Below are 12,106 nucleotides of genomic sequence, written 5' to 3'. Positions count from 1 at the left end.
TTATAATTCGGTTTACCTTTTCTTTACGGCAGCCAACTATTGATGGAATTGCACTTAAATATGTCCTTGTTATTATTGACTTTTACGGTATTGTGAACTCTGCAAAGGAGGCTGTCATTACAAAGTTGTTCTTTTCAGCATGTCCATCATCATTTCTAATATCTTTAAAAATTTCAAATTTGATCCAAATGGTCAAATCGAATGAATTTGCCGTTTGAAACCACTGAAAATCACGCAAAAATTGCACATTCATGTATAGTGAAGATTTACACATTCCGCAATTCTCCACTCGAATAGACTACTTTTTCTAAGAAACAGTTAAATAAAGCACACACTAGTGAAAATAAAAACCTATAACTATTTATTTTTTGAAAGGCCTCGAACTATTATTACAACACATCATTTAAATAAAATAGTTTCACTCAGTTTCTAACAGGTAAACAAAGTTGTTACCACCTTGCTTGGCTATAAATCTAACATTTTTTTTCTTCTTCTTTTCAAAATATGTTATGTACTGTACTGTAATTTAACAGAAGCTATAGTAAGTAACCCAAATTCTCAGATACCCCTGGAACCAGGAACATTAATCCACTCAAGTTGTAGTTCCACTTCCCCACTCTCCACATTTTTAAGTCTGAGACAAATGTTCTGAACCAGTTTGCCCTCACTCCAAATTATGGAGCTTTCTTCAGATAGGCAGTTTTGCCTACTTGGTTGGACTTTTGTGATTATGGTTCCACTGGGTAGGCCTGCCAAACGCATCCTTAGAGCCTCGACAAATGGCCTAATGTCAAACTCAGCGTCTCCCATTTTGTCATCCATAGAAAATGTGTCCTTGTCATACACCAACTGTAAACCAAAGCATTAGTGCTGATGTAAGTAAAAACAAATTCGAAATACCAAAATGAGTTAAAATAAATAGTAACAATTGCATTTTAAATGTCGGCAGCGTTAAATATTATAGTATTAATTAACAGAGGATTTTTATTTCTTAAAAAAATGGAGGGCAAAAATGTCTGAATGTGAGAGCTGAAGTGAAGAAGAGTTTTACAAGCTTGACTGGAAGAGTTGGATCTACAACTGAGAGGGTCAAATCTTCATTCCATTGGGGGTTCACACAATTCCTCACCACACGAGTCTTCAACTTCTAAAAAAACATAGATATTTGCATAAATAAATAATATAAAGATTAGCATCAAAACTTGACCAAACTACTAGCCTACAAAAAAACAAAATCTTCATGGTTTGAAAGTAGTTCCAATAGAGTTCGTCCTTGAATTTTTTAGTGGATCTTTGTCAATTATCTTTGACCAGAAGTAAATAGCAATTCACTAAATTTTGAAACGGAAGAAAAACCAAAATAATAAAATTGTAAATAGCTATACGATTCTCTTGAACTAGTTTGTTGATACCATGAAACAAATAAATTAAAAAGAGTTAATAAAACATTAATTACAAATACAAATAAGAGCTAGCTATTTTCTTTACATAAATCAAAGGATTGTTTCTATCAGTTGAGAAATTTTTCAGGGTAAAATTAGAATTGTCCAAAGTGCCTGCACTTACAACCCAAATGACTAAGAAAACAGAGCTTGACCAAGAAGTCAATTCAACGAAACTCAGAACAAATCTAAAAACAACAAAACAATCAAACCCATAAACAAAATCAAATAAAAAATAAATACAAATAAAAAAAAACAAAATGACTAAGAGTTACCTGCTTGCCCATTCTGATCACTACATAAGGGTCACTACTGACGACATCTCTAATGGCAAGGTCAACTCCTTTGTGGACGTGAATTCTGAGAAGTCCCATTATGTGCTCCATTAAAATAAAATGATTATGGATATTGTTGAAGAGAAAAGTTTTAGGAATTAATAGAGGGTAGAAAGAAGGTATTTCTTTTTTCTTTTTCTTTTGGATGAAATGAAACAAAGGTTTTGGGACACTGTTTTCAACGAAAGGACTAATAAGCGTTGATGGCGAATTTGAGAGAAGGCTGAAGGCGTCCAAAAACTTTGATACCCAATTCTTGTCTCTTACAACTTTATATAGTCCAAGACAGACTAGGTCTTTTCCTCGTAAAAATAAGTAGTAGACCAATCATTATTATTATTTCTTATTTTTGGTATATTTATTTTATCACAATAAATTTTGAATATAAATTTTGGTTGCGTTGCTTAAAATTTTTATTTAAAAATTTTTTAAACACAAAAATAGGAATGTTATTTTTATTTTTTTATTTTTAAAAAATAAAAATATATTTATTAACTATTTTTGTTTTTTGTTTTTAAAAACAAAAAATAATAAATATTTTTGATAATTTTTATTTTTATTTTTTATTTAACAATATAAAATGAGATGTTGAGTTGAAGAAAAAATATATATATATATATATGAAAAGTTGAAATCTGTTTAAAATAAATTTGAAACTGAAAATTTTTTATTTTTAAAATTTAATAAATTTTAATTAAATTTTTTTAAAATAATAAATAAAAATATAGTTACAAAACACTATTTTACATTTAATTTTCAAATTTTTAATTAATTAAATAAAAAACTATTTTTTAAATGTTACCAAACAGCTCCATAAAACTTAACATTTTAAGGTAATATTTGGTTTACATGGATAAGCATAAGAATGGAATTGTTATTCCTTCTAATTCAATTAAACTAGGTATTTGAGTTTACTAAATTAAACTTTAAAAGTCATTCTATTCCATCACAGATTTTATTATACCATATATGTCATTCTCCAAAACTGGTTTACGTGTGTATAAATATATATATATATATATTTATGTGGTCATGAAAGAGTTTTGCTAAAAAAAAATATTATAATATATATTTATATTATATTTATGAGATAGAAAAAAAATATAAACACTAGACAATTAATATTTTTTATTGTTTTTTTTTTGTGTAATGATTATTTTCTATTTTATTATATTAAGAATGTGTAATTTTATTTATTTTTTAATAATAAAAATATAATAAAATTAAATAAATTTATAACATATTTATATTAATAAAAGAAATCCATTCAATTAAGCACATTTTTTTAAGTAATAATAACACTATTTCTTTCTATAAATTTTTTTTGTATATTGAGTATTAATAATTAGAATCTTATTATTATTTATTTGTTTAATTTATATATAAGGGTAATTTAGTAAAATAAAAGTTAAATTCAATTACAAATTAGTATTTTGGTATATAATAAAAACTAAAATTACAAAATAATAGTAATTTGATAAAAAAATTATTCATTATAAGAGTAAGGATAATTTGGTCAAAATAAGTTTAATTTCATTCCATTCCATTCTATTTCATAGTATATCAAATATAGTAATAATTATTCAGTCACTCATTTCAAAGTCTCTACCAAACAAAAGAAAGAAAATTTCATTCCATTCAATTCCTATTCCTATTACCATTACCATTCAATTTTTATTTTGTAACCAAACGTCACCTAATAGTTCAGTGGACATTGAATGATTTTTTTTTGGCTAATTTTTTTTTCGCCTTATACATTGTAATTATTTTCAGCATTTTTAAAATTTTTAAAATTTTTTGAATAATTTACAGTATCGAAAAACAATATTAAAATAGTTTGTTACATACGTTTCTATTTTTTTTATGTGTATAGAAAACAATATTTTTTTATGGTAACCAATTTGAATCATATTTTCGTCACTGTAAATTATTCAGAATTTTCTAAAAATTTGCATGATACTCTAAATAACCACAATATACAAAATCATAAAAAAAAAAATTACGCCAAAAATTATCTAGGTACTAAAAACACAAACGAGGTGCATCGTTCATCCAAAAATAAAGGTGTACCATAGAATTTTCCATTAATTTATATAACAACAATAATCATCTTCATTACAATATATTTGTTTCTTGACTCTCTCTCTCTCTCTTTCTTCCAAACAAACAAAAATCAACAATCCTCTCCTCTTTTTGTATGCGTCTCATTTTTAATTCCAATCGCATCTACTCCTATTTTTCGGTAGGGTCATAGAATCCTCGGCGAAGATCCAAATAAAAAAAATTCTTTGTGTATTTAAAAATTATAAGAAATATAATTAATAGTTCAAAATTTCTCTAACAAATTATTTTTTATACTTATTTTGTATTCATACATGTATGTTTTGAGTTTTATTTCCAAATAATTTAATTGAAAAGAAAAAAGAATTATATATGCACTTTTTAAAAAGAAAAAAATCTTTATAAAATTTTAAATTATTTTCCAGATTTTTAAATTTATATTTAAATACAAAAATAACTGTTGTTTGTGTTTTCACCAAGTGACATGTGGCGTGCATTAGGAGTAATTAGGTCCACGCGGAACCTGGTTAAACCTCTTAGAGCTTGCATAGAGCTCCCTAGAAGGAAAGTCTTGCCTTTTTATTGACCATTTACTGCCCCCAGAGAAATATGTTTTGAGAAAGGCTACTTCCCGAGAACCCCATGCAGAATGTCCTCTCCAGATCTTTTCCTCCATTCAAGTCCTCCAGACCTACGAGATTCGTCCTCCAGGCTTGGAGTAGGATGTCAGGTGTCAAGCGAGACGAACTTGGACCACAAGGAGTCATTTAACATTTTACTATTGCACAAGTCATGGTGTCGAGTCCGTACAAGCGACAAACAAGATGTCTCACCACGCCACCTGACATGGGAAACTGCTCGCAGTGACCCTCTGGCAATGTTAGGGACGTGCTACCCCAATAAGTAGTGGGCTGAAACCTCGTAATTGAGGTCACTGTGATACGTCTGGGCCCACCAGCATATTAATTATGGAAATGTATTGATTCTTTGTTCATTTAATACTCCATTAAGAGAGAATAATGGTAATTACTCATCATTAGAGAATTAATTGTCCTCAACCATTTATAAATAGGGTTAGGGCACACATTGTAAATGATATCATATTTTTGTATTCATAGCATTTCAAAAATGCTGTCTGAAAACTTTATAGAAACTTGAACCCCAAAGCTTCTCTCATCTTAATATAATTGACTCGTAGACTATGGTTAATTAATCACCTAAACCGCGTAAATCTCAGCGTCTCTTTCTATTTTTTATTAAATTAGTTGTTAGCGAAAAAACTAGTCAACAAAAACAATAATAAAAATAAAATTGGAAAAAAACAGCTACCCGAGTATTTTTATTTCTTATCTAATTATTAGTTGCATCACAATATTCCACACCAATACTTTATGTACAGATGTTTATGAATTGGAAAAATAACATGTAATATTGCAAATTAAATAGGCAAACATACCGATTTACAAAAAAATATACAAAAATAACTATACCCAGAAAAAAAAAACGTGTAAATAGCATGATAACATATATTTACAAATATGAAACTGAAAAATATAACAAGGATATTTAATCCAAACTAGTGTTATGATGTCTAACTCAACATATCTATAGTGACTTAAAAGTCCGACAAAAGTTTAAAAGAGAAAGACTACAAATTTTGTAGTCTATTTTATTTTATTTTATTTGAGATTGACCACAATAAAAAATTTAACATATTCATTTGTTCCAAATAACTTTGTAAGCATTTGGCGTATGAGTATTACATAAACATGTTTATTCTAACTTAATCTATTCCGAATCTTGCTAAGTTAATTTATTTGATAGTTGCTGAAGCTATTAAAGAAATTTCAATATGTATTATGGTTTGTATATTTGTCATATCATTATTGGCAAGTCATTGACTGAGGCTGAATAGGGACGTGCCTAACTGCATTAATGGTATGTTTGACTTCGTCCATTTTTGACCTTCAAGGCCATGAATGATTGTGATAGCCAATTTGGGTATTCGACCAGATCTGTCCCGTGGGTCAGTCTTTACAGTAAATGTGTTGAAATAAGGAAAATAAAATCTGATATATTAACTGAGTCAAATTGATTCGGCCAAAGCTCAGCAGGCAGAAGTCAACCCAAGCAATTTTTTTTTTTTTTAAGAATTAGTTGGCCTCATTAAAACCCTCAAAGAAGAAAAACCCAAGCAAAACCCTTTGGGAAAAAGCTCAAGAGGGAAAAGAGTTTCAAGGGGATATCATTGATAATGACTATTGACCCCAATACAAGAGTCAATAAAATAGAGGTGTCCAATGTAACATGTGCAGGCTAGTGAGCATGTTGATGCTTGATTTGTACGTCAGTGACATTTTCGTAAATACCTTCAATATTGCCCGAAATTAGATGGGACTTGGTAGTTCCCATATTGAAGGGTCAATGAACACAATAGTACGATCATATTTGACAGATTGAGAGAATTTGCGAGTTGAGAGCCAGATATGTCTCCCAAGCAAAAATCATATATGTTTCTTGTAGAAAACTAAAAGCTCAAAATGCTCTTTGTAGGGGGAGCACTTGGTGTCAACTCTCCACCACCCCCTAGCGCAGGCGCGCTAAGTGAGCTACTACTAGTTAGGAGGCTAGTAGGGCGGGCATATGAGGACCACAAGGGGACTTATATGTCTTCATGAGTAGGAGTGCTCATGGACATTACCGGGTCGCCTCGGTAGTGTGCTAAAGTGTGCTGTCGTAGGTTTATGGGTACGGTTCCCTTGGCTTGCCGTTTTCATGGAACGTGGCCCAAACCTCCAAGAGATATCGTGGTGCGACATGGCCACGAGTCTGGACACGAGATAACACGGGAAGTTATTTGTGGGACTTGTTAGCATACATGCATTGGAGGGTGCACTATGCTTAAGAATGATAGAGGTCCAGTATGTGCCATTAGTCTTGAAGCTAGTCTTGAGGGCTTGCCAACATGAGTGAAGGGGTGGTGCGTTGAGGATTGGACCATGGACGTATGAGAGTCCTTGAACCGTGACGGGAGCTATTCAAATAGTATTGAATGGGGCATGACGAGAGGTGTTGGCAAATCAGCTTGGTGCTGGTTCTTGGCCACACAAGCTACCTTGGCTAGCGAAAATCTAGGTAAGCATCGGGTTTGGGATTCGCCTTGCCATAGTGAGAACCTATGGACAATGTGAGTATCTTTGCTAGAGAGCCTTGATGTACGGATGCACTTATAGATGCTTGAGAATGTGACTCGATGAAAGTTGTTCGAGAGATGGAAGTGTGTAGAGGCACATGATCGCGTGAAAAATGTACCCATTGTTATCTGAATGGTTGGAAGGCTGACCTTGGCTCAGAGGAGTTAAGGTGTCGCATGGGCATTTCCGCTGTCAAAATGCCAGCCCGTGACAGTTGGTATCAGAGCCATGTTAATCTCAAGTGAGGATGAACCTGGTTGGTCCATCCTAAAAGGGATGTAGGTGTGTAGAAGGATCAGAAAGATCCAGAGATGTCATTGATCCATTTAGTCACCTTGAAAGGATCAGTAGGCTGATACAAGATGTGACTTGGTTCTTCTTCATGGAAATATTGGACATCTTAGATAGGGGGCAGTTATGGTTGCTTCGAATAAAAAATTCAATGATGCTAAAAAGACAACTACCACGAGAAATTGTGGAGGGGCGCTATAGATGAGTTGGAACTCGTTGACATTGGACAAGGTTTGATCGAGAGGTCACGCTTGTATGCTTGGTGCACTACGACAGGTTTGCTTGAGTGACATTCTAAGCTGTAAGACGAGCTTTAGTTGAAAAGGAAACTTGGGGGCAAGAGTGCAAAAGTATGACAGTGGCCGTCAGACACTTATTAGTCATGATGGTGGTCAAGAGTTGACAACTTTGATGAATCAAATAAAGATGGATTTGGAATGCTTCATATGCTACTTGTGTGTGCCAAAGAGCATCACAGGGAGACCAAGGTGGCAATGGCAACAGTTGTCAGAGGACGATCGTACTTGAAGGTGTTCACATGTAATATTGATTTGACTCAGAAGGGAGGCGCCGAGACAATTGTGTAGGATGTGTTAGTTCGCAAAAATGTTAAGGGGTGTGAGCAACACTAAGGTATTGAGAGTATTCATCAAAAGGCGACAGTGCCTTAGATATGGCTAGAGTAAAGCAAATGGCAAGGTAGCATACAACTGCAGATCCTCAAGTCACAAGACACGAGACTAACAAGAATGATGAGCAGCCACAACAACAATAGCAATAACAACAAGAACAACAACAACACCAACAATAACAAGAACAAGAACAAGAACAAGAACAACACCAACCACAGAGGCCCCACAAGTAGCCTGAGGCGGCTGCTCTGACTGTGGAGGTGACTAATACTATAAGGCTTTATGAAAAGCTGAAAATTCGCAAGAGGAAGAATATGGTATCTTGTCCCAGCCAGCACCCTCTTAAGCAGCCTTCTCGAGGCATACCCTGAAAAATATGGAATCAAGGGAATAAATATGGTTACTCCTTGGGTCGACTAGCGCACCAACCTTCTTGGCATAGCCTTCAGTGCATGGTCATGATTTAACATGCAAGTCGGCGCTACTCTCCCCCTCCACGACTATTTCAGAGGCATTGCGAGATATTTTGGCACTACTACATTTCAATTAACATCTAACAGATATCTAATGCTTTCAGGATTATGTTTCATATATCATTTTCAAAGATGGTAGCCCCCACTCCCAACGAGGTCCATTATCTCTACGACCTCAAGTCAAATCCAGGCCATCAGACCACTGGATTCTTTTACTTCTGCCATCAGGACCTAACCGATCTAGTTGCAGATAATCTTGCCTTCCATCTAGGTAATGAGTTGTTCATTTATGTATCTTACTCTTCCTTTATTTTTTTATTAGTACTTAGCTTATTTCCTCTATTGTTGTTAGGCCGTGGGAAAGGCCTCCTCCAACTTCTGGCATGCTTACCCGAGTAGCTGCCTTGAATAACCTTCCTTCTAATGAGAAGAACTGTAGGCTGCTTGTAACCAGTGCCAACCTTAGATTGGTTAGTCTACTCGAAACTCACTAGACCATTGAAAGTGCAACTGGTGAAAGAGTTGTCGAGCAGGAAGTTGATGAGGAGATGGGGCAATCTGAGAAACTCGTAATACAAACGTCGTAATTCTTTTGTAGTTAAACATAGACATAAGCTATGTGATTATATTTTTCGAGCAATAATATAGATATAAAAACTATCTATGTGATAAGTGTACTGCTCATTCCTCTTTATATCCTTTGAAGAACTCTTAACATGTTTGCTCCTGATTACTGCGATGTTGGAAGCATATATTCTTGATTTGTATGCCTTACAACTGCTTTGATGAAGAAGGAATCTAAAAGAGAAGTTGCTCCTAGTGAAAGCTCGAGCAAAGAGCCCGCAACCAAGCAGGCTAGGGGAGACCCGCCTACCCCAACTTCTCCAACTGCACCAAACCAGACTTCTCCCATGCAGACTCCACCAACTAGGCAGCCTCCTCCAGTGAGCACTTCCCCTGCAGCCTCGGAGGTTGACCACAATACACCTCCAAAAATAGTGGACAGCCTAAAGTCCATGCCGAGGCAATATTCTCCCACAACCGCCTTAGTGTTGTGGACTTTGCCCCCCTTGAGAGGGTGTTTGTAGATCGGTCCATTGTTTGGGCTATGTCTGAAATCTTGTCACTAAGTATTTGTTTCATTCTTCAAAATAATATTTCTTTTTATACAAGTCTGTTGCTCGATTCTAACCTTTTTATATTTGTAGGGTATGATGACACTGGCTCATACATGTCCTCAAGCACTAAAGGTTGCTGACTCGCTCATGAGGAAAAGGGCCACTGTAAAGCAGTTCAAGGAGTACGACACAACCAAATATAATAATGCTAAAGAGATTGAGGAGGATCTCAAGGAAAACATTATCAAGATTGAGGGAAAGACCTAGGGGTTCCAGGCACTCCAGAATAAGAAGGCAAAGCAGACGCGCTTGATCGAGGGGCACAAACATGGAAAGAAGAGCCTCAAGGAATGCGTCCAATAACTCAAGGTAGTTCAGAAGAGGCTTGATGAGGAGCTAGCCTAGGATAAGGAGAAGCATTCTTTGGACTTGTCAAAGTTTAAGAATGCTACTTTCAATTGTTTTTTAATGTTTTGGAAAAACAACAAGGAAGAAAACTTCGACTATCTGCCTGCCAACCTCTAGGATAAAGAAATCGCCAAGTGCGTTGCTTGTGAGGAGGAATTTGATGTTGTCTCCCTAGAGACCCCTTGTAACGCCCTGGATAGCCAAGACTGTTGCACTGTGTACTTTAAATAGTGCTAGACTCGCTAATCAAGTTATTTGGCCATAAACGTGTAACTAAAAGTGATTAACAGATTTGTGTAAAAAAAATTGTCAAAAGGAATGATCATTTCATTACAATGTGTTAAGTTCGTACATGTGATCCCAAAATAAACATTTAAATGGTCATTTACAGTTCAAAAGACAACACAAGCCAGCCTAAACGACAAAATTAGGGTTCGAACCTAGTTCCTCTGTGAATCCTTGGTTGTGGTGGTCGAGCAAGTTGCATATGCACATGTCACCACCGAAGCTTTCCAACTCATGGCTAGTCTAGCTTCCCTTTTCCCTTACCTGCACCACATAGCACCTGTGAACCAAGGCTCAGCAAGAAAACTTAAACATGCTCATAGGCAGTTCATAACATATTAATGAATCATTATCAGCATGCCTAGCATTAATAACCCTACTCATGCATCCATTCAATTCAGATAAGTGACTATGGAGTCACACTGGGGCCCGTTGCCCTATCCTCTATATAACCACCCTTAGGGCTGGCCAAGTGTACCTGACACTTTATTTTCCAAGCGTCCATAGGGTTGGTCAAAAGTATACCACACTCCTGGATAGGCCTAACCATATTGGCCAACACTCAGCGCTCTATTGCCGCCCTTGACTTATAAGTCAACCCTTTTGGTTGGCACTCAGCGTGCTATTACCACCCTTGACTTATAAGTTAAGCCTTTCGGTCGGCGCTCAGCGCACTATTCTCGTCCTTAACTTATCAGTCAAGCCTTTTAAATCAGATAATACAGACAAGCATACATCATTTAACAATTATCTAGATACAAATCATTCAAGCATGCTTCATCAAATAATCACATGTATAATACTAAGCATGCTCATTCACAGGGGCCCAAGCCCTAATCATGAACCCATGGTGCAATTTTCTTACCTCAGTCCAAGCGCTGGCAAAATATAAACGATCCTTGAGCACGATCCCCGTTTAATCCCTAGTGGTACCCTAGTCACAACCATAATAAAAGATATCCATCAATATCGAGTGAATAAAGGCCTCCGAAATGAGTCCTAGGTTTGAGTCCTCGCACTCAAAAACCCCTTTTGGCTAACTTTCGCAACTAGCGTCGTGATGCATTCCTGAAGGGCCGCGGTGCACCTCAAGTCAGAGAACCCCCAAATCTATCTCCCTAGACACGTGTCGCGGCGCAGCCCACCAGGCCCCGCGACCCCAAGTCGATTCAGAGAACTGCCCTAGGCTCTGAGTTCATGCAGGCCGCGACGCACCAAGAATAATGTTGTGGCACAACCCCGCGAACCAAGATTTCTCCAACATTTTTCCAAGCCAAATTCCTCAAAATTCATCCCAAATAACAACCAAATCCATAATAGAGTTATAAACTCAAAGAAATTCATCTAGAACAACAATATAACACCACATATAACCAAAATCTGCATAGAAACTCATAAATCCCATCTTGAGCTTTGAAGCTCAAGAACACCAAAAATGAAAATGAAAACTCAAAGATTATAGGAACAAAAACGTTACCTTAGCTAGGATTCGACCTCCTAGCTGCACCTTAAACAATTTCCATGTTCTAAGATCACCTCGAAGCCTTTAAATTCAAGAATCCTTATTCAAAAATCTCGAAATCCCAACAACCACTAAGAGAAAAAGATAGAACCGAGAGAGAGAGAGAGAGAGAGAGAGAGAGAGAGAGAGAGAGAGAGAGAGAGAGTGAACTAAGAAATTAAGGGAGCTGTGGTTGTGCTTATTGAAGTATTTCTGAAGTCTTCTAGTGACTAAGTCTATCCAAGGTTAGGGAAAAGACCAAAACACCCCTAGCCTTTACTTACTTCTTTTATGCCCTCAAGGGCATTATGGTCTTTTGCCACCATTTATCCCCAATCTCAATTAACACCTCATAATTTCCAAAGT

At 35.6% G+C, this 12,106-nt stretch overlaps 1 protein-coding gene across 2 annotated transcripts; it reads right to left on the bottom strand.

The window, feature by feature from the left end:
* Nucleotides 1-230: 230 nt before the first annotated feature.
* On the bottom strand, nt 231-2,029 carry LOC133818586 (protein C2-DOMAIN ABA-RELATED 4-like). 2 transcript variants are annotated; one of them, XM_062251549.1, is made up of 3 exons: nt 1,718-2,029; nt 1,052-1,147; nt 231-849 (listed from the first exon to the last, which is right to left on the bottom strand). In XM_062251549.1, exons 1-3 carry the CDS (start codon nt 1,826-1,828, stop codon nt 559-561), a joined length of 498 nt encoding a protein of 165 aa, XP_062107533.1. In that variant the 5' UTR covers nt 1,829-2,029; the 3' UTR covers nt 231-558. The 2 variants fall into 2 exon arrangements, with proteins under 2 accessions (XP_062107533.1, XP_062107532.1); XM_062251548.1 differs by lacking the exon at nt 1,052-1,147 and having other exon boundaries at nt 1,718-1,976.
* Between the last annotated feature and the right edge of the window lie 10,077 nt (nt 2,030-12,106).

This window comes from Humulus lupulus, chromosome 2 (genome assembly GCF_963169125.1).
Source record: "Humulus lupulus chromosome 2, drHumLupu1.1, whole genome shotgun sequence".
Taxonomy (NCBI): domain Eukaryota; kingdom Viridiplantae; phylum Streptophyta; class Magnoliopsida; order Rosales; family Cannabaceae; genus Humulus; species Humulus lupulus.
The sequence above is the reverse complement of the archived record's forward strand: the minus strand, read 5'-3'. Positions and strand labels throughout refer to the sequence as shown.